This window comes from Tamandua tetradactyla, chromosome 12 (genome assembly GCF_023851605.1).
Source record: "Tamandua tetradactyla isolate mTamTet1 chromosome 12, mTamTet1.pri, whole genome shotgun sequence".
In the NCBI taxonomy this organism is placed as follows: Eukaryota; Metazoa; Chordata; class Mammalia; order Pilosa; family Myrmecophagidae; genus Tamandua; species Tamandua tetradactyla.
Window position 1 is genome coordinate 32940680 of NC_135338.1, and position 24713 is coordinate 32965392.

Consider the following 24713-nt stretch of genomic DNA (forward strand, 5'->3'; position numbering starts at 1 on the left):
TTAAAAGAGAATCTAAAATAGAAAGGAAATATACTCAAAGATATAATTCATAAAAACTTTCTAGAAATAAAAGACTAAAACCACCTTCAGACTGAACGTGAACATTGCGATGAGCCAGAGCAAAAACACTGATACAAAGACGGCGGCTTAACAACATGTGCATTTTAGAACAACTACTAAATAACCAGAAACAGTACAGAACAGCTCCCGGAGCTACAATAGTGACCAGACACACAGCATACCCCAGTCTGGACCAGCTGCGAGCACCCCCCAGAACCGTGAGTTCCCAAAGCTGCAGTGGCCAGCGCCCCTCCCCTACAGGCCGCTCCCCAGAGGGGAAAAGAAAGGACTTTACCAGCAGCAGGGACTGGGCACAATTAAATGCCAATTGTGGAACTAATTAACAAATTCTGACTACTAAAATTAGGCCCCCAGCTTAGGTGAACCTGATCAAAGCGGAGGTGCTCATTTTTGCCCTGGGGCCAAGGGGGCAGGACTGACAGAAAAAGCGGGGGGGGGGGGGGGGGGGGGGGGAGAAGGAGACAGAGGTTTTTGTGGCTGTGTATCTACAAAGGCTTGACTGCCTCTGGATACAGCGGCAGGACTTTTCAGGCTGCATCTGCCCCAGGCATAGGCAGAAGTGAGCTCTTTTGGGGCTTATTTGGAGTCTGTTCCTTCTCCAGGAGAGGGGTGAAGCCCCACCCAGGTGGAATCCCTCCATCAAGGAATTCAGACATCAGGGCTTGGTAATTTGAAGCCATTAAAACCAGCCTACAACCTCTCCTCTGTCTCCACCACGCCCCCAGCAGGGAGAGTCTGCCAAAGTTAAAGGTACTGCATCATCTTATGCTGGTAGGACCTGCAGTCAGACAAGCGCCACATACTGGGCAGGATAAGAAAAACAGAGCCCAGAGACTTCACAGGAAAGTCTTTCAACCTGCTGGGTCTCACCCTCAGGAAAAACTGACACAGGTGACTCTTTCCTCCTAAAAGGAGGCCAATTTGGTCTGGGAAAATCTGGCTGGGGTCTATAATATCTAAGTAGACCCTCCTAAGTGTGTGTGGGGGGAAAGGCACCACACAAGCAGGGGAAGAAACAAGAAAACAAGAACTGAAATATTCTCCTCTGTTAAACAAAACTTAAGCTAAAGGCCCAGATAAAGCTGAACGGAATGTCAAAGAACAGATAGACAACAAATTCATCCAGCAAGAAAACCCTAGGTAAAAGAAGTGAAAGCAATCACCAGGATAAACTAATTAAGGTAATTAAATGCCTAGACACCAGCAAAAAATAACAAATCACACCAGGAAAATTGAAGATATGGCCCAGTCAAAGGAACAAACCAACAATTCAAATGACATACAGGAGCTGAAACAATTAATTCAGAATGTACGAACAGACATGGAAAACCTCATCAAAAACCAAATCAATGAATTGAGGGAGGATATAAAGAAGGCAAGGAAAGAACAAAAAGAAAAAACTGAAAGTCTGAAAAAACAAATCACAGAACTTATGGGAATAAAAGACACAGTAGAAGAGATGAAAAAAACAATGGAAACCTATAATGGTAAATTTCGAGAGACAGAACATAGGATTTCTGAACTGGAGGACAGAACATCTGAAATCCGACAAGAAACAGAAACTATAGGAAAAAAATGGAAAAATATGAGCAGGGACTCAGGGAATTGAAAGACAATATGAAGTGCATGAATATACATGTTGTGGGTGTCCCAGAAGGAGAAGAGAAGGGAAAAGGAGGAGAAAAACTAATGGAGGAAATTATCACTGAAAATTTCCCAACTCTTATGAAAGACTTAAAATTACAGATCCAAGAAGTGCAGCGTACCCCAAAGAGAATAGATCCAAATAGACATACTCCAAGACACTTACTAGTCAGAATGTCAGAGGTCAAAGAGAAAGAGAGGATCTTGAAAGCAGCAAGAGAAAAGCAAGCCATCACATACAAGGGAAGCCCAATAAGACTATGCGTACATTTCTCAGCAGAAACCATGGAGGCGAGAAGACAGTGGAATAATATATTTAAATTATTAAAAGAGAAAAACTGCCAAACAAGAATTCTATATCCAGCAAAATTGTCCTTCAAAAATGAGGGAGAAATTAAAACATTTTCAGACAAAAAATCACTGAGAGAATTTGTGACCAAGAGACCAGCTCTGCAAGAAATACTAAAGGGAACACTAGAGACAGATACGAAGACAGAAGAGAGAGGTGTGGAGAAGAGTGTAGAAAGGAAGACTATGAGTAAAGGTAAAAAGAAGGAAAATTAGATATGACATATAAAATCCAGAAGGCAAAATAGTAGAATAAAGTACTACCCATGCCGTAATAACACTGAATGTTAATGGATTAAACTCTCCAATCAAAAGACATAGTCTGGCAGAATGGATTAAAAAACAGGACCCATCTATATGCTGTCTCGACTCAAAGGACACGAGGCCAAGGACACAAATGGACATTTACACACCAATGTTTATAGCAGCATTATTAACAATTACCAAGAGATGGAACCAGCCAAAATGTCCATCAACAGACAGTTGGCTAAACAAACTGTGACATTTACATAAGATGGAATATTATGCAGCTGTAAGACAGAATAAAGTTATGAAGTATGTAACAACATGAATGGACCTTAAGGACATTATGCTGAGTGTGATTAGCCAGAAACAAAAGGACAAATACTGTATGGTCTCACTGATATGAACTGACATTAGTGAATAAACTTGGAATATTTCGTGGGTAACAGAGACCATCAGGAGATAGAAATAGGGTAAGATGTTGGGTAATTGGAGCTGAAGGGATACAGATTGTGCAACAGGACTGAATATAAAAACTCAGAAATTGACAGCACAATATTACCTACCTGTAATACAATTATGTTAAAACACTAAATGAAGCTGCATGTGAGAATGATAGAGGGAGGAGGGCTGGGGCATAAATGAAATCACAAAGAAAGATAGACGATAAAGACTGAGATGGTGTAATCTAGGAATGCCTAGAGTGTATAATGATAGTGACTAAATGTACAAATTTAAAAAATGTTTTTGCATGAGGAAGAACAAAAGAATGTCATTACTGCAGTGTGCTGAAAATAGATGGTACTTAATATTTTAAAATTAAAAAAAAACAACAACACTGATATAAAATGTTTGACAGAGCCTAAATAAAGCTATTGAGAGTCAATGATAAAGAAAAAGACCAAGTCACCCATAAAGGAAAATAAATCAGAGCACAGTCAAGGTGGCCTCAGTCCTCTCCTCAGCAATACTCAATAGAAGACAGTGAACAATGGTGACAAAGTCCTCAGGAAAAGAGTTTTTACACTGAGTGAAATGTTCGTCAAGTAATATGGCCACAAACATTTTCAAACAAACTTTGTAAAAACAATTCCCAGGAACTTTCTTGAGAAAGTCCTAGAGGACATGACTCCCACGGATGAGCCTGGCTCTGGCACCATGGGATTGAGAACGCCTTCCTGACCAAAAGGGGGAAAAGAAATGTAACAGAATAAGGTATCAATGACTAAGAGAGCTCAAATAGAGTTGAGAGGCAATTCCTGAGGCTATTCTTAGAAAAGTCTTAGCTAGATATTGTTATTTTCCATGGTTTGCCAACCCCCAAACAAAATCATTCCTGTTAACCCTAAAAACATCTAGGGTTCCAACTGAGATTCTACTAAAGTTTCACATGCTAAGATTACTTTCCAGATACCTACAACATCCAGATGGCTCCTAGGCCAGATAAGTCTGAAACCCAGAGGGGCCAGCTTCTCCAGAACATCAATTAGTTCCATCCCTCTATCCCATATTACCAACACCCCTTTCCAACACGAAAATATTAGAAAGGGCACAGCCCAAATACCCCTAAAGACTGGGAAAAGTATCAAAGGAGAAGGAGGAGTTATAATAGAGAAGACAGAATTTAACAAATGAGTATGGCTGCTGAATCATTATATTGATACTTCTTTTAGTTTCTAGTGTCTTGGAGAAACTGGAAGGAAAAACCTAAAATTGTGGAACAGTAACCCATACCAAACTCTGAAATCTGTTCTGTAACTACTTGTTACAATGTACGTTGAAATGTATTGCTTTTTTTGTATACATGATATATTTCATAATAAAAACTGTTTAGAAAAAAAGAAGAAATAAATTCCTAGAGCCAACCAAGAAATGAATGAGAAAGTATGGCATCTGAACTGGCAGTAAGCATTTAAATGCAGTACTAAGACTAAAATAACTATGGGAATTGCGGCTTAGATCAGAATATAAGTATTATAAATTATTACACTGCAAAACCAATAAATCTAACTGATACAAAGATTAAAATAAGAGAAAAGTGGGCAGCATCTTTAGTAGGACCAAAAGATCTCATTTAAATATGATAATTTAAGTAGCAGAGGTGTAAGACTATTTAAATGCATAAAGGCAAATAATAAAAAAAAAACTAATAATAATAATATAACCAAGCAAAACTTTGGAATTTGGAGAGGTGAGAAGTGAACATATATTACTTTCATTACTGCTTTTACTGGGGACTATAGCTAAAAAAAAAAGAAAATTATAGTTGTAAAAATATCCATTAGAAAAACTAAAAGCAGAATTCAAGGCTTCTCTATCAGAAAGAATATATGCAAATGCAAAAAAATGCAACATGGATCATTAAAAGTATTTTAAAATCATGGAAGATTTTTTAAAAGGCATTTAAAACAGAAACAATAAAGAAATCAGAATTTCAAACATCTATCATCAATAAAGGATAAATAGTGTATATTTACCTATTAAAAGAAATGGATGGAAGAGGTAAAATGACAGAGTAGGAAGCTCCAGGAATCAGTCCCTCTACCAAAACAATTATTAAACTGGCAGGAACTATCTGAATCAACTATTTTGAGACTCTGGATCCTAGTGGAACACTATGCAGCATCTTAGGAAGAGCCAGAGGAGGAGGCTGGTAAATTGTGGGAAATACCAATGAATTTCACCCTCCATGCAGTGGCTACCATCCCCCATCCATAAGAAATATCTTCAGGACCTTGTAGACCATAGATTTTTCTGTTTGTTTGTTTGCTTGTTTTTTGTTTTTTGCATAGGCAGGCACCAGGAATTGATCCTGGATCTCTGGCATGGCAGGCAAGAATTCTGCCACTGAACCACCATTGCACTGCCCTTTTTTTTTTTAAAAAATACCAAAAACATGCATGAAAAAAGAAATAAATAAAAAGGACTTTGTTAAAATTTAAAATGTACATCAAAGGATATCATCAAGACAGTGAAAGGACAATCTATGGAACTGGAGAAAATATTTGGAAACCATATAGCTGATAAGGATTTACTATCCAGAATATGTAAAGAACTTCTACAACTCAATAGCAAGAAAGCAAACAACCCAATTTTAAAAAATGGGCCTAGATGGGAGAAAAAAATATAGAACCATTAAATTTTACTACTGAGGAAACCCCAGATACTGTGTCAGACATTAGGGATACCCAAATCAATAGGCCAAGCCTTTGATTTTGAGGCTTGCCCTAGTGAAGATTATGTATGTAGCAAAGAAGCTTGGCCTACCTACAGGTATGCCTAAGAGTTAATTCTGGAGGACCTCTTTTGTTGCTTGGATGTGGTCTCTCTCTCTCTAAGCCCAACTCTGCAAGTGAAAACATTACCTCTCCCGTATGTGGGAACTGACTCCCAGGATGAGTCTGGCCTTGGCACCATGGGATCAACAATGCCATCCTGACTCAAAGTAGGGAAAGCAGTGTAACAAATAAGGTATCAGTGGCTGAGAGAGTTCAAATAAAGTCGAGAGGCTAGTCTGGAGATCACTCTTTCACAAGCTTCAGGATATTGCTACCTACCATAATTTGCCAAACTCCAACCAAAACCATTCCTGCCAATCCTAAAGAATACCTAGGGCATTATATAAGGTTCTACAAATGTTCAATCTACTAGGATAACTTTCCAGAAACCTACAACCTCCAGAAAGATCCCTGGACCAGATCCTGAAATGCAGAGGGGCCTGCCCTTCTAGAACACCAACTAGTTCCACCCCCCTATTCCCTATTATACATAGCCTCTTCCAACGTGAAAAAGTTAGAATAGCCCAAATACCCCTAAAGAGTGGGGAAAAGATCAAAGGTGATGGTGGAGTTATACAGAGAAGACATTTAACAAATGAGTATGTGTGTTAAATCATTATATTGATATTTCTTTTAGTCTCCAGTACCTTAGAGCAGCTAGAAGTAAAAACCTAAAATTGTGGAACTGTAACCCATACCAAATTCTGAAATCTGTTCATAAACTCTGAAGTCTGTTCTACAACTAATTGTTGTGATGTACTTTGAAATTTATTTATTTTTTGTATATGTTATTTTTCACAAAAAAAAGAGGAGATAACAGAGAAGATAGGTTTTAACAAATGAGCATGACTGCTGAATGATTATATATTTCTTCTGGTCTCCTGTGTCTTGGAGCAGCTAGAAAAGAAAATGAAAACTAATGGAACTGTAACCCATACCAAACTTTAAAATCTGTTCTATAACTACTTTTTAAAATGTACTTGGAAATTTATTGCTTTTTTGTATATATTTTATATTTCATAATAAAAAAATTCTTTTTAATGGGCACAGGATTCGAATAGACATTTCTCCAAAAATAGATATTCAGATACAATAAGTATATGATAACATACTCAATATCATTAGCCATTAGAAAAATGAAAACTAAAACAATGAGATACTGTTTCACACCCACTACAATGGCTATTATTAAAAATAAAACTGAAAATAAAAAGCTTTGGCAAGGATGCAGATAAATAGGAACCTCCAAATACTGTTGGTGGGAATGTAAAATGATTCAGCTACTGTGAAAAAGTTTGTCTGCTCTTCAGAAAGTTAAGCCCAGAAGTACCATATGTTCTATTTTGCTAGCTGCTGGAATGCAATATACCAGAAATGGAATGGCTTTTTAAAAAGCAGAATTTAATAAGTTATGAGTTTACAGTTCTAAGGCCATGAAAATGTTCCAATTAAAGCAAGTCGATAGAAATGTCCAATCTAAGGCATCCAGGGAAAGATACTTTGATTCAAGAAGGCTGATGAAGTTCAGGGTAGCTCTATGAAGTGGAAAGGCACATGGAGAACACAGTCAGGGTTTCTCTCTCATTTGGAAAGGCACATGGTGAATACAGCATCCTCTGCTAGCTTCCTCTCCAGGCCTCTTGCTTCATGAAGCCCCCGCCCCAGGGGCATTCTCCTTCATCTCCAAAGGTCCCTGGCTGGTGGACTCTGCTTCATGGCTCTGTCATTCTATGGTTGTTCTCTGCTCTCTCAGAATCTCCAAGGCCGCTGGCTGGTGGCTCTGCTAGGCTCTGCTGTGGCTTTCTCATCATTCTTAAAAGGCTTTTTCTCCAAAAAATGTCTCCTCTCTTATAGGATCCCAGTAAACTAATCAAGACTCACACAGAATGGGTGGAGACACATCTCCATCTAATCAAGTTTAATACTCACAACTGATTGAGCAACATCTCCATGAAGATAACCCAATCAAGTTTCCAACCTATAGTACTGAATAGGGATTAGAAGAAACTGTTGCTCCAACAAGAATGATTAGGATTAAAACGTGGCTTTTCAAGGATACATAAATCCTTTCAAACCGCACACCATATGACCCAGCAATTCCACTCTGAGGTATATACCTATGAAAACTGGAAGCAGAGACTTGGACAGATATTTGTACACCAGTGTTCTTTATGGCATAATTTATAACAGCTAAAGATGGATCCAGCTCAAATGTTCATCAGCAGATAGATGGAGAAACAAAATGTGGTATATCCATACAATGGAATATTATTCAACGGTTAAAAAGAAGTGAAGTGCTGGTACATGCTGCAACATGGATGAACCTTGAAGACATCATGTTGAATAACATAGCCAGACACAAAAGGACAAATATTGTATGATTTCTGATAGACCATATGCTGGGTCACAAAGCAAGTCTCAACAAATTTAAAAAGATTGAAATCATACACAACACTTTCTCGGATCATAAAGGAATGAAGTTGGAAATCAATAATAGGCGGAATGCCAGAAAATTCACAAATACGTGGAGGCTCAACAACACACTCTTAAACAACCAGTGGGTCAAAGAAGAAATTGCAAGAGAAATTAGTAAATACCTAGAGGCAAATGAAAATGAAAACACAGCATATCAAAACTTATGGGATGCAGCAAAGGCAGTGCTAAGAGGGAAATTTATTGCCCTAAATGCCCATATCAGAAAAGAAGAAAAGGCAAAAATGCAGGAATTAACTGTTCACTTGGAAGAACTGGAGAAAGAACAGCAAACTAATCCCAAAGCAAGCAAAAGGAAAGAAATAACAAAGATCAGAGCAGAAATAAATGAAATTGAAAACATGAAAACAATAGAGAAAATCAATAAGACCAGAGGTTGGTTCTATGAGAAAATCAATAAGATTGATGGGCCCTTATCAAGATTGACAAAAAGAAGAAGAGAGAGGATGCAAATAAATAAGATCAGAAATGGAAGAAGAGACATAACTACTGACCTCACAGAAATAAAGGAGGTAATAACAGGATACTATGAACAACTTTACGCTAATAAATACAACAATTTAGATGAAATGGACGGGTTCCTGGAAAGACATGAACAACCAACTTTGACTCAAGAAGACATAGATGACCTCAACAAACCAATCACAAGTAAAGAAATTGAATTAGTCATTCAAAAGCTTCCTAAAAAGAAAAGTCCAGGACCAGATGGCTTCACATGTGAATTCTAACAAACGTTCCAGAAAGAATTAGTACCAATTCTCTTCAAACTCTTCAAAAAAATCGAAGTGGAGGGAAAACTACCTAATTCATTCTATGAAGCCAACATCACCCTCATACCAAAACCAGGCAAAGATATTACAAAAAAAGAAAACTACAGACCAATCTCTCTAATGAATATAGATGCAAAAATCCACAATAAAATTCTAGCAAATCGTATCCAACAACACATTAAAAGAATTATACATCATGACCAAGTAGGATTCATCCCAGGTATGCAAGGATGGTTCAACATAAGAAAATCAATTAATGTAATACACCATATCAACAAATCAAAGCAGAAAAATCACATGATCATCTCAATTGATGCAGAGAAGGCATTTGACAAGATTCAACATCCTTTCCTGTTGAAAACACTTCAAAAGATAGGAATACAAGGGAACTTCCTTAAAATGATAGAGGGAATATATGAAAAACCCACAGCTAATATCATCCTCAATGGGGAAAAAATGAAAACTTTCCCCCTAAGATCAGGAACAAGACAAGGATGTCCACTATCACCACTATTATTCAACATTGTGTTGGAGGTTCTAGCCAGAGCAATTAGACAAGAAAAAGAAATACAAGGCATCAAAATTGGAAAGGAAGAAGTAAAACTATCACTGTTTGCAGACGATATGATACTATACGTCGAAAACCCGGAAGAATCCACAACAAAACTACTAGAGCTAATAAATGAGTACAGCAAAGTAGCAGGTTACAAGATAAACATTCAAAAATCTGTAGCATTTCTATACACTAGTAATGAACAAGCTGAGGGGGAAATCAAGAAACGAATCCCATTTACAATTGCAACTAAAAGAATAAAATACCTAGGAATAAATTTAACTAAAGAGACAAAAAACCTATATAAAGAAAACTACGAAAAACTGTTAAAAGAAATCACAGAAGACCTAAATAGATGGAAGGGCATACCATGTTCATGGATTGGAAGACTAAATATAGTTAAGATGTCAATCCTACCTAAATTGATTTACAGATTCAATGCAATACCAATCAAAATCCCTACAACTTATTTTTCAGAAATAGAAAAACCAATAAGCAAATTTATCTGGAAGGGCAGGGTGCCCCGAATTGCTAAAAACATCTTGAGGAAAAAAAATGAAGCTGGAGGTCTAGCGATGCCGGACTTTAAGGCATATTATGAAGCCACAGTGGTCAAAACAGCATGGTATTGGCATAAAGATAGATATATCGACCAATGGAATCGAATAGAGTGCTCAGATATAGACTCTCTCATCTATGGACATTTGATCTTTGATAAGGCAGTCAAGCCAACTCACCTGGGACAGAACAGTCTCTTCAATAAATGGTGCCTAGAGAACTGGATATCCATATGCAAAAGAATGAAAGAAGACCCATCTCTCACACCCTATACAAAAGTTAACTCAAAATGGATCAAAGATCTAAACATTAGGTCTAAGACCATAAAACAGTTAGAGGAAAATGTTGGGAGATATCTTATGGATCTTACAACTGGAGGCGGTTTTATGGACCTTAAACCTAAAGCAAGAACACTGAAGAAGGAAATAAATAAATGGGAGCTCCTCAAAATTAAACACTTTTGTGCATCAAAGAACTTCATCAAGAAAGTAGAAAGACAGCCTACACAATGGGAGACAATATTTGGAAATGATATATCAGATAAAGGTCTAGTATCCAGAATTTATAAAGAGATTGTTCATCTCAACAACAAAAAGACAGCCAACCCAATTACAAAATGGGAAAAAGACTTGAACAGACACTTCTCAGAAGAGGAAATACAAATGGCCAAAAGGCACATGAAGAGATGCTCAATGTCCCTGGCCATTAGAGAAATGCAAATCAAAACCACAATGAGATATCATCTCACACCCACCAGAATGGCCATTATCAACAAAACAGAAAATGACAAGTGCTGGAGAGGATGCGGAGAAAGAGGCACACTTATCCACTGTTGGTGGGAATGTCAAATGGTGCAACCACTGTGGAAGGCAGTTTGGCGGTTCCTCAAAAAGCTGAATATAGAATTGCCATACGACCCAGCAATACCATTGCTGGGAATATACTCAAAGAACTTAAGGGCAAAGACACAAACGGACATTTGCACACCAATGTTTATAGCAGCGTTATTTACAATTGCAAAGAGATGGAAACAGCCGAAATCTCCATCAACAGAAGAGTGGCTAAACAAACTGTGGTATATACATATGATGGAATACTATGCAGCTTTAAGACAGGATAAACTTATGAAGCATGTAATAACATGGATGGACCTAGAGAACATTATGCTGAGTGAGTCTAGCCAAAAACTAAAGGACAAATACTGTATGGTCCCACTGATGTGAACAGACATTCGAGAATAAATTTGGAATATGCCATTGGTAACAGAGTCCAGCAGGAGGTAGAAACAGGGTAAGATAATGGGCAATTGGAGTTGAAGGGATACAGACTGTGCAACAGGACTAGATACAAAAACTCAAAAATGGACAGCACAATAATACCTAATTGTAAAGTAATCATGTTAAAACACTGAATGAAGCTGCATCTGAGCTATAGGTTTTTGTTTTGTTTTGTTTTGTTTTGTTTTGACTTTACTATTATTACTTTTATTTTTGTCTCTATATTAACATTCTATATCTTTTTCGGTTATGTTGCTAGTTCTTCTAAACCGATGCAAATGTACTAAGAAATGATGATCATGCATCTATGTGATGATGTTAAGAATTACTGATTGCATATGTAGAATGGTATGATTTCTAAATGTTGGGTTAATTTCTTTTTTTCCGTTAATTAAAAAAAAAAAAAAAGAGAAGGGGTAATTGGAGCTGAAGGGATACAGACTGTACAACGGGACTGGATATAAAAACTCAGAAATGGACAGCACAATACTACCCAATTGTAATGCAATTATGTTAAAACACTGAATGAAGCTGCATGTGAGGTATAGGTTTTTTTTTTTTTCTTTCTATTAATGTTTTAATTCTTATTCTGTTGTCTTTTTATTTCTTTTTCTAAATCGATGCAAATGTACTAAGAAATGATGAATATGCAACTATGTGATGTTATTAAGAATTACTGATTGTACATGTAGAATGGAATGATTTCTAATTGTTTTGTTAATTCTTTTTTTAATTAATAAAAAAAGAAAAAAAATATTGTATGGTTTCTCTTATATGAAATACTAAGAATAAGCAATTCATAGAGACAGAAAACAGAATAGTATTTTCCACAGGGACAGAGGCAGGGGGTGGGTGAGATGATGAAAATAGTCCTGTAATGGTGGTGAAAGTTACACAGTATTGCCAACATACTCAATGTCGAGAACTGTCCACTTAAAATGATTAAAGTGATTTTATATTCTGTATATTTTACCACAATTAAAAATAAATGAACTAATTTTAAAAAGGATTTTTTGATTGGCACACAAAGCAATCCTAAACTAAGGTATACACAAGAAAAATATATAAACAAAATAACTGAGAGAAGCTGAAAATAAAAGGCAAGGCGAGGCAAATGAAAACAAAAAGAAAGATTGAGCCACAATCTTGATATGGATGCAGTTACTTTCAGGGCAGTAAGAATTACACAAAACAAAGAGATGTTTTTCAATGAAGAGCAATACAATCCACGATAGAGATCTAATAGCCTTTCCACTAGACCAAACACTAAATGATATCGCATAAAACCTAAAAAGCAAATTCTACAGGAAATAAAGAAGAAACAAAACATATTAGTAATGGGATCAACAATTCCATCCCGACCAAAAGGGGGAAAAGAAGTGTAACTAATAAACTATCAGTGGCAGAGAGAGTGCACATAGAGTTGAGAGGCTACTCTGGAGGTGGCTCTTACACAAGCTTCAGTTAGACCTTGCTACCTGTCATAACCTGCCAACCCCCAACCAGGACCATTCTAGCCAATCCTAAAGAACACCTACGACGATATATAAGATTCCACAAGGGTTCCAGGCACTAGGGTAACTTTCCAGAAACCTACAACCTCCAGATGGGTCCCTGGACCAGATAAGTCCTGAAACCTAGAGGGCCCAGCCTCTCCAGAACATCAGATAATTCCATCTCCCTACCCTTTATTAGTGATATATCCTTCCAATGTGAAAAAGTTAGAATGGCCATAGCCCAAACACCCCTAAAGAGAGGGATAGAAAGATCAAAGTTGATGGTGGAATTATACAGAGAAGACAGGATTTAACAAATGAATATGATTGCTGAATCATTAAATTTATAATCTCTTTTAGTCGCCAGTATCTTAGAGCAGATAGAAGTAAAAACCTAAAATTGTGGAACTGTAACCCATGTCAAATTCTGAAATATATTCCTCAACTAATTGTGTGCTCTGCTTTGAAATTTATTGCGTTTTTTGTATATATGTTATTTTTCACAAAAAAAGAAAGAAAGAAAGTCGATTGTGGTGATAAATATTTAAGCCTTCTAGCCTCCTATATTCTGGAGCAGCTAGAAGGAAAATTCTGAGAGGATCATATGGTAGCCCATAACAAACTCTGGGATCTATCCTGTAACCACTTGTTGAAGAGTGCTTTGAAAACTATTGCTTTTTTTTGTATATATGTCATTTTTCACAAAAAAAGAAAGAAAAAAGTCGATTGTGGTGATAAAAAATATTTAAGCCTTCTAGCCTCCTATATTCTGGAGCAACTAGAAGGAAAAATCTGGGAGGATTGTATGGTAGCCCATGACAAACTCTGGGATCTATCCAGTACTTGTTGAAGAGTACTTTGAAAACTATTGCTTTTTTATTTCTTTGTTTTGTATATATGTAATACTGTACAATAAGAAAGTTAAAAAAAACATATTATTAAACAGGAAATTAATTATCTCTCAGACCATGAGAGATAGTGTATATACCTCTTATATCTAAACACAAGAATTATTTTTGTGATAAGATAAAAAATTATTATAAAGGGCAGTAGGAAACTTTTTAGGGTGATGAATATGTTCAGTATCTTGATGGCTTCAAGGTGTGTACATACGTAAAAACTCAGCATATTGTACATTTGAAATATGTGCACTTTACTGAATGTCAATTGTACCTTAATAAAGATGTAAAAGGAAGGCTACACGTATGGTAGTTTAGGTGATCTTCTAGCTCGGAAAGATCCTAAAAATCATATTCATTTGAGTGACTAGCACTGAACAAGAGTAGGGCAATCAGTCCCAACAAAGCATTCCAAATATTTCTTCTCCCTTTACCTTCCTCATCCCAGCCCTGCCTGGATTCCTCTTTGGACTGAAATCTGGAGTGAACTTACCAATCATGTTTGTGTCAACAGCTCGGTCATAATAGTAAGAGAAAGCATAGAAGGAGCTTCTCCGGACCTCATCTGGCTGGTGAAGTTTTCCTTGTACCACCCTCAGCACTTCAGCATAGCAGGGCTCAAAGCCCATCTCCCCTGCCAAGACAAAGATGCACAACGGTTAGTGAGAAAAATGATATAGGAAGGGACCACTCTCTGAGGCAGACTGGAGACAATGAATAAATAGCAGGAGGATCAAGGAAAGCAGAAGGGGACTGAGGCTTAGGACAAATGACAGAAACAAAGATGACCAAAATTCTACAGCCTCACTGCTCTGGGGGAAAGGTACCTGTTTCTTCGTGGCAGCTCCCCTCCCTAACCTGTATTCATCAAAAATACCCATAGTCAAGCTTAAACTGCTGCTAATCTAGCATTATGTTTCATGGTACTTATGAGAAAGTATACAGAGGGCTCACCTGGTTACTTCACTGGGAAGTCAAGTTTCTTCCTTGATTTCAAGGACAATGCCTTTTATAATGTAATTTATTATAATAATGTAACTTATAATTTAAATAAGTAAACAATAATTGAACCTAAAGTAGGATTTCACCATCCTTAGGGCAGAGACCCTTGATATATTAGGCCCAGGGTAAGGACAGGTTTCTAATGGAGCCACAATACTTGGCCAGAGACAAACAACTGCTTTGTTTGCTGTCACGTCACATTATTCCTTGGAGACATATCAAAATCTATTTAGGGCTTCTGGTCTAGTGGATTTATACCTTCTCTCAGAAGTGTATGATAGAACTAAAGAAGACAACCAAGGGTCATCTGAAATTGTGATTGGCTCTCTAGTAATCCTGGGACAAAGTGAGAGATCACAACTCAAGCATAAGTTTTCCTAAGACCACTACAAAGATGTTTGATGTCAAGGCTTGGGCTGAGTATGATATGGAATGGGCTGCAAAAGACCCACATCACCTTCCTATGACAGTGATTTGGGCCCTGACTCCGCTGTTCCTAGCAAGTGCTATACTGTCTTGGAAACTGGCCAAGATGATTGAGGCCAGGGAAAAGGAGCAGAAGAAGCAAAACTTCAAAAAATATTCTAAAAGCCAAATGACTGAAAGGACTGAAGAAAAAGAACACACTCTGAAACCAGAGGAAAATCATTTGGAAAATTATGCAGCTTTGGAAGGACTCACTAAGGTTTCTTCTGTGGATTTAATGACAGTATTATACAGTAAATAGAGTCTAACCATATGGAAGAATGATGCTCATTATGACCTCAGTACTGACTTTTAGGCTTGGATATAGAAGTATCTGTGACAGTTATTGGGTAAATTAGCACTTATTATGCTACAAAATCGACTTAGTCACTTACCATTTTGTAGCCTATCTACAAAATGAAATAAAAATATCCTATGGAGAAAAAAATGACTTTAGATTATGAACTCTATTCAAATAATTGCTTAAATTTAGGTCCTGTTCTGGACAAAGAAGGTAAAAGTCAGAATTGTCTTCTCTGTGATGAAAAATATGTTTGGGCTTAAAAATAGATATAATCGGAGGAGCCAAGATGGCAGCTTAGCAAGGTGTGGGATCTAGTTCGTCCTCCAGAACAGCTACTAAATAACCAGGAACGGTACAGAACAGCTCCTGGGCCAAGTCAGTGACCAGACACACAGCATATTCCAGTCTGGACCAGCTGGACCTGCTGTGAGCCGCCCTAGAACAGTGAGTTCCCCAAGCCGCAGCCGGCACCCCTCCCACACAGGCTGCTTCCCAGAGGGGAAAGGAAAGGGACTTTACCAGCAGCAGGGGCTGAATGCAACTAAGCTTCAAGTGTGGAATTAATTCACAAATTCTGACTACTAAAAATAGGCCCCCAGCTCAGGTGAACCTGGTCAAAGCAGAGGTCGCTGATTTTTGCCCCTGTACCAAGGGGGCAGGGCTGACAGAAAAAGAAAAAAAGAAGAAACAGAGGTTTTTGTGGCTGTGTTTCTACGGAGACTTGCTGCCTTTGGATACAGCAGCAGGACTTCTCAGGCTGCAACTGCCCCAGCCATAGGCAGAAACAATTTGTTTGAGGGTTTATCTGGAGCCTGTGCCTTCCCCAGGGGGAGGGGTGAGGCCCAACTCAGGGGGAATCCCTCCCTCAAGGAATTGAGACTCCAGGGCTTGGTAATTTGAAGCCATTAAAACCACCCTACAACCTCTCCTCTGTCTCCACCATGCCCCCAGCAGGGAGAGTCTGCCAAAGTTAAAGGTGCCGCATCATCTTATGCTGGTGAGAACTGCAGGCAGACAAGCACCGCATACTGGGCAGGATAAGAAAAACAGAGTGCAGAGACTTCATAGGAAAGTCTTTCAACCTGCTGCATCTCACCCTCAAGCAGGTGACTTTTTCCTCCTGACAGGTGACCAGTTTGGTCTGGGAAAATCTGGCTGGGGTCTATAATACCTACATAGACCCTCCTAAGGGTCGGGGGTGGGGGGAGGGCACCATACAGGCAGGGTAAGAAACAAGAAAACAAAAACTGAAAAAATTCTCCTCTGTTAAACAAAACCTAAGCTAGTGGTCCAGAATAAGCTGAACTGAATGTCAAAGAACAGACAGAAACAAATTCATCCAGCAAGAAAACCCTAGGTAAAAGAAGTGAAAACAATCTCCAGAATAAACTAATTAAGGTAATTAAATACCTAGACGCAAGCAAAAAAATAACATCACACTAGGAAAACTGAAGATATGGCCCTCTCAAAGGAATAAACCAACAATTCAAATGAGATACAGGAGTTGAATTCAATTAAATCCATGTCTGTTCGTAAATGTACGAACAGACATGGAAAACCTCATCAAAAATCAAATCAATGGCTCTTTCTCCGCCGGCCCGCCGCGCGGCGCACGCGCCCCGCAGCAGCCGAGCCGCCCGACCTCCCTACCCCCTCTCTTTCTCCGCCGGCCCGCCGCGCGGCGCACGCGCCCCGCAGCAGCCGAGCCGCCCGACCTCCCTACCCCCTCTCTTTCTCCGCCGGCCCGCCGCGCGGCGCACGCGCCCCGCAGCAGCCGAGCCGCCCGACCTCCCTACCCCCTCTCTTTCTCCGCCGGCCCGCCGCGCGGCGCACGCGCCCCGCAGCAGCCGAGCCGCCCGACCTCCCTACCCCCTCTCTTTCCCGCCGGCCCGCCGCGCGGCGCACGCGCCCCGCAGCAGCCGAGCCGCCCGACCTCCCTCCCCCCTCTCTTTCTCCGCCGGCCCGCCGCGCGGCGCACGCGCCCCGCAGCAGCCGAGCCGCCCGACCTCCCTACCCCCTCTCTTTCTCCGCCGGCCCGCCGCGCGGCGCACGCGCCCCGCAGCAGCCGAGCCGCCCGACCTCCCTACCCCCTCTCTTTCTCCGCCGGCCCGCCGCGCGGCGCACGCGCCCCGCAGCAGCCGAGCCGCCCGACCTCCCTACCCCCCTCCTCCCCCTCCTGCTCCGGCTGCTCTCCAACCAACACGGTGCCCTCTTCCCCCGCCTTCACCGTGCTCCTCCGCCACCAGCCTCGACAGCCTTGCCGCCCTCACCTTTCCTCCTCCAGAACAACTACTGGGGGAGTGGAGATAATACAGAGCAGCTCCCGGAGCCACGAGGGAGATTAAAGGGACAGCGTACCCCATCCTGGAACAGCTGACTATCTGGGAGAACCAGCTCCGGTGAGATCACCAAGGGGCACGGGCTTTCCTGGGTGGGACAGCAAGCGACCGGAGTCCCTCCCTTCCACCTTCCCAGGCCAGCTGGTAGAATTGGACAGGCGGTCCCCTTAGGCCGCGGCGGCTGGTGCCCCCACTACACGAGGCCCCCCGGAACAACTGAGATAGTTGGGTCGGAAATCCCCAGACTGCGGAGAACAGTGACCGGGGGATCCCTTCCAAACACGTGACTCCCCCGTCGGCTGGGAACAGTGCACTCTCCCGGGCTGCGACAGCTGGCGCCCTCCCGCCACGCTTGGTGCCCCGGGCCGACTAGCTAATTTGGCCGGACGCTCTCCTGTGCTGCGACAGCCGGCGACCCTCCCCGCGTTTGGAACCCCGGGCCGGCTGGCATTCTTCCAAGACGCTTCGGTTGCCGAACCTCCCCTACGGCGAGAGTTTTCCAGAGTTGAGGGACCCACAGCAACTTTCGCTGGTGGAACCCACAGACAGGCGTGTGCCACGTGCGCCACCTACTGGGCAGGATAGAAAGAACAGAACCGAGAGACTGCGCAGAAAAATCTTTCAACCTGTGGGGTCGAACACCCGGGGAAATCTGACTAAATGCCCAGACGCCAGCAGAAGATAACGGATCACGCTCAGAAAATTGAACAAATGGCCCAGTCAAACGAAGAAACCAATAGTTCAAATGAGATACAGGAGCTGAAACAACTAATGCTGAATATACGAACAGAAATGGAAAACCTCTTCAAAAACGAAATCGATAAATTGAGGGAGGACATGAAGAAGACATGGGCTGAACATAAAGAAGAAATAGAAAAACTGAAAAAACAAATCACAGAACTTATGGAAGTGAAAGATAAAGTAGAAAAGATGGAAAAAACAATGGATACCTACAATGACAGATTTAAAGAAACAGAAGATAGAATTAGTGATTTGGAGGATGAAACATCTGAACTCCAAAAAGAAACAGAAACTATCCGGAAAAGAATGGAAAAATTTGAACAAGGTATCAGGGAACTCAAGGACAATGTGAAACGTACAAATATACGTGTAGTGGGTATCCCAGAAGGAGAAGAGAAGGGAAAAGGAGGAGAAAAACTAATGGAAGAAATTATCACTGAAAATTTCCCAACTCTTATGAAAGACCTAAAATTACAGATCCAAGAAGTGCAGCGCACCCCAAAGAGATTAGACACAAATAGGCGTTCCCCAAGACACTTACTAGTTAGAATGTCAGAGGTCAAAGAGAAAGAGAGGATCTTGAAGGCAGCGAGAGAAAAACAATCCGTCACATACAAGGGAAACCCAATAAGACTATGTGTAGATTTCTCAGCAGAAACCATGGAAGCTAGAAGACAGTGGGATGATATATTTAAGTTACTAAAAGAGAAAAACTGCCAGCCAAGACTCCTATATCCAGCAAAATTGTCCTTCAAAAATGAGGGAGAAATTAAAACATTCTCAGACAAAAAGTCACTAAGAGAATTTGTGACCAAGAGACCAGCTTTGCAAGAAATACTAAAGGAAGCACTAGAGTCAGATACAAAAAGACAGAAGAGAGAGACATGGAGAAAAGTGTAGAAAGAAGGAAAGACAGATATGATATATATATAATACAAAAGGCAAAATGGTAGAGGAAAATATTATCCAAACAGTAATAACTCTAAATGTCAATGGACTGAATTCCCCAATTAAAAGACATAGACTGGCAGAATGGATTAAAAAACAGGATCCTTCTATATGCTGTCTACAGGAAACACATCTTAGACCCAAAGATAAATATAGGTTGAAAGTGAAAGGTTGGGAAAAGATATTTCATGCAAACAACAACCAGAAAAGAGCAGGAGTGGCTATACTAATATCCAACAAATTAGACTTCAAATGTAAAACAGTTAAAAGAGACAAAGAAGGACACTATATACTAATAAAAGGAACAATTAAACAAGAAGACATAACAATCATAAATATTTACGCACCGAACCAGAATGCCCCAAAATACGTGAGGAATACACTGCAAACACTGAAAAGGGAAATAGACACATATACCATAATAGTTGGAGACTTCAATTCACCACTCTCATCAATGGACAGAACATCTACACAGAGGATCAATAAAGAAATAGAGAACCTGAATACTACTATAAATGAACTTGACTTAACAGACATTTATAGGACATTACATCCCACAACAGCAGGATACACCTTTTTTTCAAGTGCTCATGGATCATTCTCAAAGATAGACCATATGCTGGGTCACAAAGCAAGTCTTAACAAATTTAAAAAGATTGAAATCATACACAACACTTTCTCGGATCATAAAGGAATGAAGTTGGAAATCAATAATAGGCGGAGTGCCAGAAAATTCATAAATACATGGAGGCTCAACAACACACTCTTAAACAACAAGTGGGTCAAAGAAGAAATTGCAAGAGAAATTAGTAAATACCTAGAGGCAAATGAAAATGAAGACACAACATATCAAAACTTATGGGACGCAGCAAAGGCAGTGCTAAGAGGGAAATTTATTGCCCTAAATGCCTTTATCAGAAAAGAAGAAAAGGCAAAAATGCAGGAATTAACTGTCCACTTGGAAGAACTGGAGAAAGAACAGCAAACTAATCCCAAAGCAAGCAAAAGGAAAGAAATAACAAAGATTAGAGCAGAAATAAATGAAATTGAAAACATGAAAACAACAGAGAAAATCAATAAGACCAGAAGTTGGTTCTATGAGAAAATCAACAAGATTGATGGGCCCTTAGCAAGATTGACAAAAAGAAGAAGAGAGAGGATGCAAATAAATAAGATTAGAAATGAAAGAGGAGACATAACTACTGACCTCACAGAAATAAACGAGGTAATAACAGGATACTATGAACAACTTTACGCTAATAAATACAACAATTTAGAAGAAATGGACAGGTTCCTGGAAAGACAGGAACAACCAACTTTGACTCAAGAAGAAATAGACGACCTCAACAAACCAATCACAAGTAAAGAGATTGAATTAGTTATTCAAAACCTCCCTAAAAAGAAAAGTCCAGGACCAGACGGCTTCACATGTGAATTCTATCAAACATTCCAGAAAGAATTAGTACCTACGCTCCTCAAACTCTTCAACATAATCGAAGTGGAGGGAAAACTACCTAATTCATTCTATGAAGCCAACATCACCCTCATACCAAAACCAGGCAAAGATATTACAAAAAAAGAAAACTAGGGCGGGCCGCGGTGGCTTAGCGGGCAAAGTGCTTGCCTGCCATGCCGGAGGACCTCGGTTCGATTCCGGGCCCCAGCCCATGTAAAAAACAAACAAACAAACAAAATACAATAAAACAAGAAAATGTTTAAAGATGTTTCCCTTTCTTCCTCCCTTCCTTCCTTCCATCCTTCCTTCCTTCTCTCTGTCTTTCCTTCCCTTCCTCCCTCTCTCTTTAAAAAAAAAAAAAAAAAAAAAAAAAAAAAGAAAACTACAGACCAATCTCTCTAATGAATACAGATGCAAAAATCCTCAATAAAATTCTAGCAAATCGTATCCAACAACACATTAAAAGAATTATACATCATGACCAAGTAGGATTCATCCCAGGTATGCAAGGATGGTTCAACATAAGAAAATCAATTAATGTAATACACCATATCAACAAATCAAAGCAGAAAAATCACATGATCATCTCAATTGATGCAGAGAAGGCATTTGACAAGATTCAACATCCTTTCCTGCTGAAAACACTTCAAAAGATAGGAATACAAGGGAACTTCCTTAAAATGATAGAGGGAATATATGAAAAACCCACAGCTAATATCATCCTCAATGGGGAAAAATTGAAAACTTTCCCCCTAAGATCAGGAACAAGACAAGGATGTCCACTATCACCACTATTATTCAACATTGTGTTGGAAGTTCTAGCCAGAGCAATTAGGCAAGAAAAAGAAATACAAGGCATCAAAATTGGAAAGGAAGAAGTAAAACTATCACTGTTTGCAGACGATATGATACTATATGTAGAAAACCCAGAAAAATCCACAACAAAATTACTAGAGCTAATAAATGAGTACAGCAAAGTAGCAGGCTACAAGATCAACATTCAAAAATCTGTAGCTTTTCTATACACTAGTAATGAACAAGCTGAGGTAGAAATCAAGAAACGAATCCCATTTACAATCGCAACTAAAAGAATAAAATACCTAGGAATAAATTTAACCAAAGAGACAAAAAACCTATATAAAGAAAACTACAAAAAACTGTTAAAAGAAATCACAGAAGACCTAAATAGATGGAAGGGCGTACCGTGTTCATGGATTGGAAGACTAAATATAGTTAAGATGTCAATCCTACCTAAATTGATTTACAGATTCAATGCAATACCAATCAAAATCCCAACAACATATTTTTCAGAAATAGAAAAACCAATAAGCAAATTTATCTGGAAGGGCAGGGTACCCCGAATTGCTAAAAACATCTTGAGGAAAAAAAAAGAAGCTGGAGGTCTCGCGCTGCCTGACTTTAAGGCATATTATGAAGCCACAGTGGTCAAAACAGCATGGTATTGGCATAAAGATAGATATATCGACCAATGGAATCGAATAGAGTGCTCAGATATAGACCCTCTCATCTATGGACATTTGATCTTTGATAAGGCAGTCAAGCCAACTCACCTGGGACAGAACAGTCTCTTCAATAAATGGTGCCTAGAGAACTGGATATCCATATGCAAAAGAATGAAAGAAGACCCATCTCTCACACCCTATACAAAAGTTAACTCAAAATGGATCAAAGATCTAAACATTAGGTCTAAGACCATAAAACAGTTAGAGGAAAATGTTGGGAGATATCTTATGGATCTTACAACTGGAGGTGGTTTTATGGACCTTAAACCTAAAGCAAGAACACTGAAGAAGGAAATAAATAAATGGGAGCTTCTCAAAATTAAACACTTTTGTGCATCAGAGAACTTCATCAAGAAAGTAGAAAGACAGCCTACACAATGGGAGACAATATTTGGAAATGACATATCAGATAAGGGTCTAGTATCCAGAATTTATAAAGAGATTATTCAACTCAACAACAAAAAGACAGCCAACCCAATTACAAAATGGGAAAAAGACTTAAACAGACACCTACCAGAAGAAGAAATACGGATGGCCAAGAGGCACATGAAGAGATGCTCAATGTCCCTGGCCATTAGAGAAATGCAAATCAAAACCACAATGAGATATCATCTCACACCCACCAGAATGGCCATTATCAACAAAACAGAAAACGACAAGTGCTGGAGAGGATGCGGAGAAAGAGGCACACTTATTCACTGTTGGTGGGAATGTCAAAGGGTGCAACCACTGTGGAAGGCAGTTTGGCGGTTCCTCAAAAAGCTGAATATAGAATTGCCATACGACCCAGCAATACCATTGCTAGGTATCTACTCAAAGGACTTAAGGGCAAAGACACAAACGGACATTTGCACACCAATGTTTATAGCAGCGTTATTTACAATTGCAAAGAGATGGAAACAGCCAAAATCTCCATCAACAGAAGAGTGGCTAAACAAACTGTGGTATATACATACGATGGAATATTATGCAGCTTTAAGACAAGATAAACTTGTGAACCATGTAATAACATGGATGGACCTAGAGAATATTATGCTGAGTGAATCCAGCCAAAAACTAAAGGACAAATACTGTATGGTCCCACTGTTGTGAACGGACATTCGAGAATAAACTTGAAATATGTCATTGGTAACAGAGTTCAGCAGGAGTTAGAAACAGGGTAAGACAATGGGTAATTGAAGCTGAAGGGATACAGATTGTGCAACAGGACTAGATACAAAAACTCAAAAATGGACAGCACAATAATACCTAATTGTAAAGTAATCATGTTAAAATACTGAATGAAGCTGCATCTGAGCTATAGGGTTTTTTTTTTGTTTTTGTTTGCTTGTTGGTTTGTTTGTTGTTGTTGTTTTTTACTATTACTACTACTTTTATTTCTTTTCTTTATATTAACATTTTATATCTTTTTCTGTTGTGTTGCTAGTTCCTCTAAACTGATGCAAATGTACTAAGAAACAATGATCATGCATCTATGTGATGATGTTAAGAATTACTGAGTACATATGTAGAATGGTATGATTTCTAAATGTTGTGTTAATTTCTTTTTTTTCTTTCCGTTAATAAAAAAAAAAAAAAAAAAAAAAAAAAGTTAACTAAAAAAAAAAAAAATCAAATCAATGAATTGAGGGAGAATACAAAGAAGGCAAGGAATGAACAAAAAGAAGAAATCAAAAGTCTGAAAAAACAAATCACAGAACTTATGGGAATGAAGGCACAGTAAAGAGATGAAAAAAACCAATGGAAACCTACAATGTTAGATTTCGAGAGGCAGAAGATAGGAATAGTGAACTGGAAGATGGAACATCTGAAATCCGACAAGCAAAAGAAAATATATGGAAAAATATGAGCACGGACCCAGGAAACTGAATGACAATATGAAGTGCACAAATATATATCTTGTGGGTGTCCCAGAAGGAGAAGAGAAAGGAAAAGGAGGAGTAAAACTAATGGAGGAAATTACCACTAAAAATTTCCCAACTCTTATGAAAGACTTAAAATTACGGATCCAAAGGGAGGGGTAAGGGGTATGGTATGTAAATTTTTCTTCTTTTTCTGTTGTCTTTTTATTTCTTTTTCTGAATTGATGCAAATGTTTTAAGAAATGATCATGATGATGAATATGCAACTATGTGATGATATTGTGAATTACTGATTATATATGTAGAACGGAATGAGAATATATTACGGATGTTTGCGTTTGTTTCTTGTAATTTCTTTTTAATTAATAAAATATTATATTAAAAAATTTACAGATTCAAGAAGTGCAGCGTACCCCAAAGAGAATAGATCCAA

The 24713-nt window shown here is 39.1% G+C and overlaps 1 protein-coding gene across 4 annotated transcripts in view; it reads right to left on the reverse strand.

The window, feature by feature from the left end:
• Positions 1–24713, reverse strand: part of ENTPD5 (ectonucleoside triphosphate diphosphohydrolase 5 (inactive)) — a 73294-nt gene that overhangs the window by 8647 nt on the left and 39934 nt on the right. For all 4 annotated transcript variants that reach the window (XM_077123030.1, XM_077123031.1, XM_077123033.1 and 1 more), the window contains one exon: positions 14134–14274. In XM_077123030.1, coding sequence (XP_076979145.1) covers positions 14134–14274 — 141 coding nt within the window. The remainder of the gene's footprint in view (positions 1–14133; positions 14275–24713) is intronic.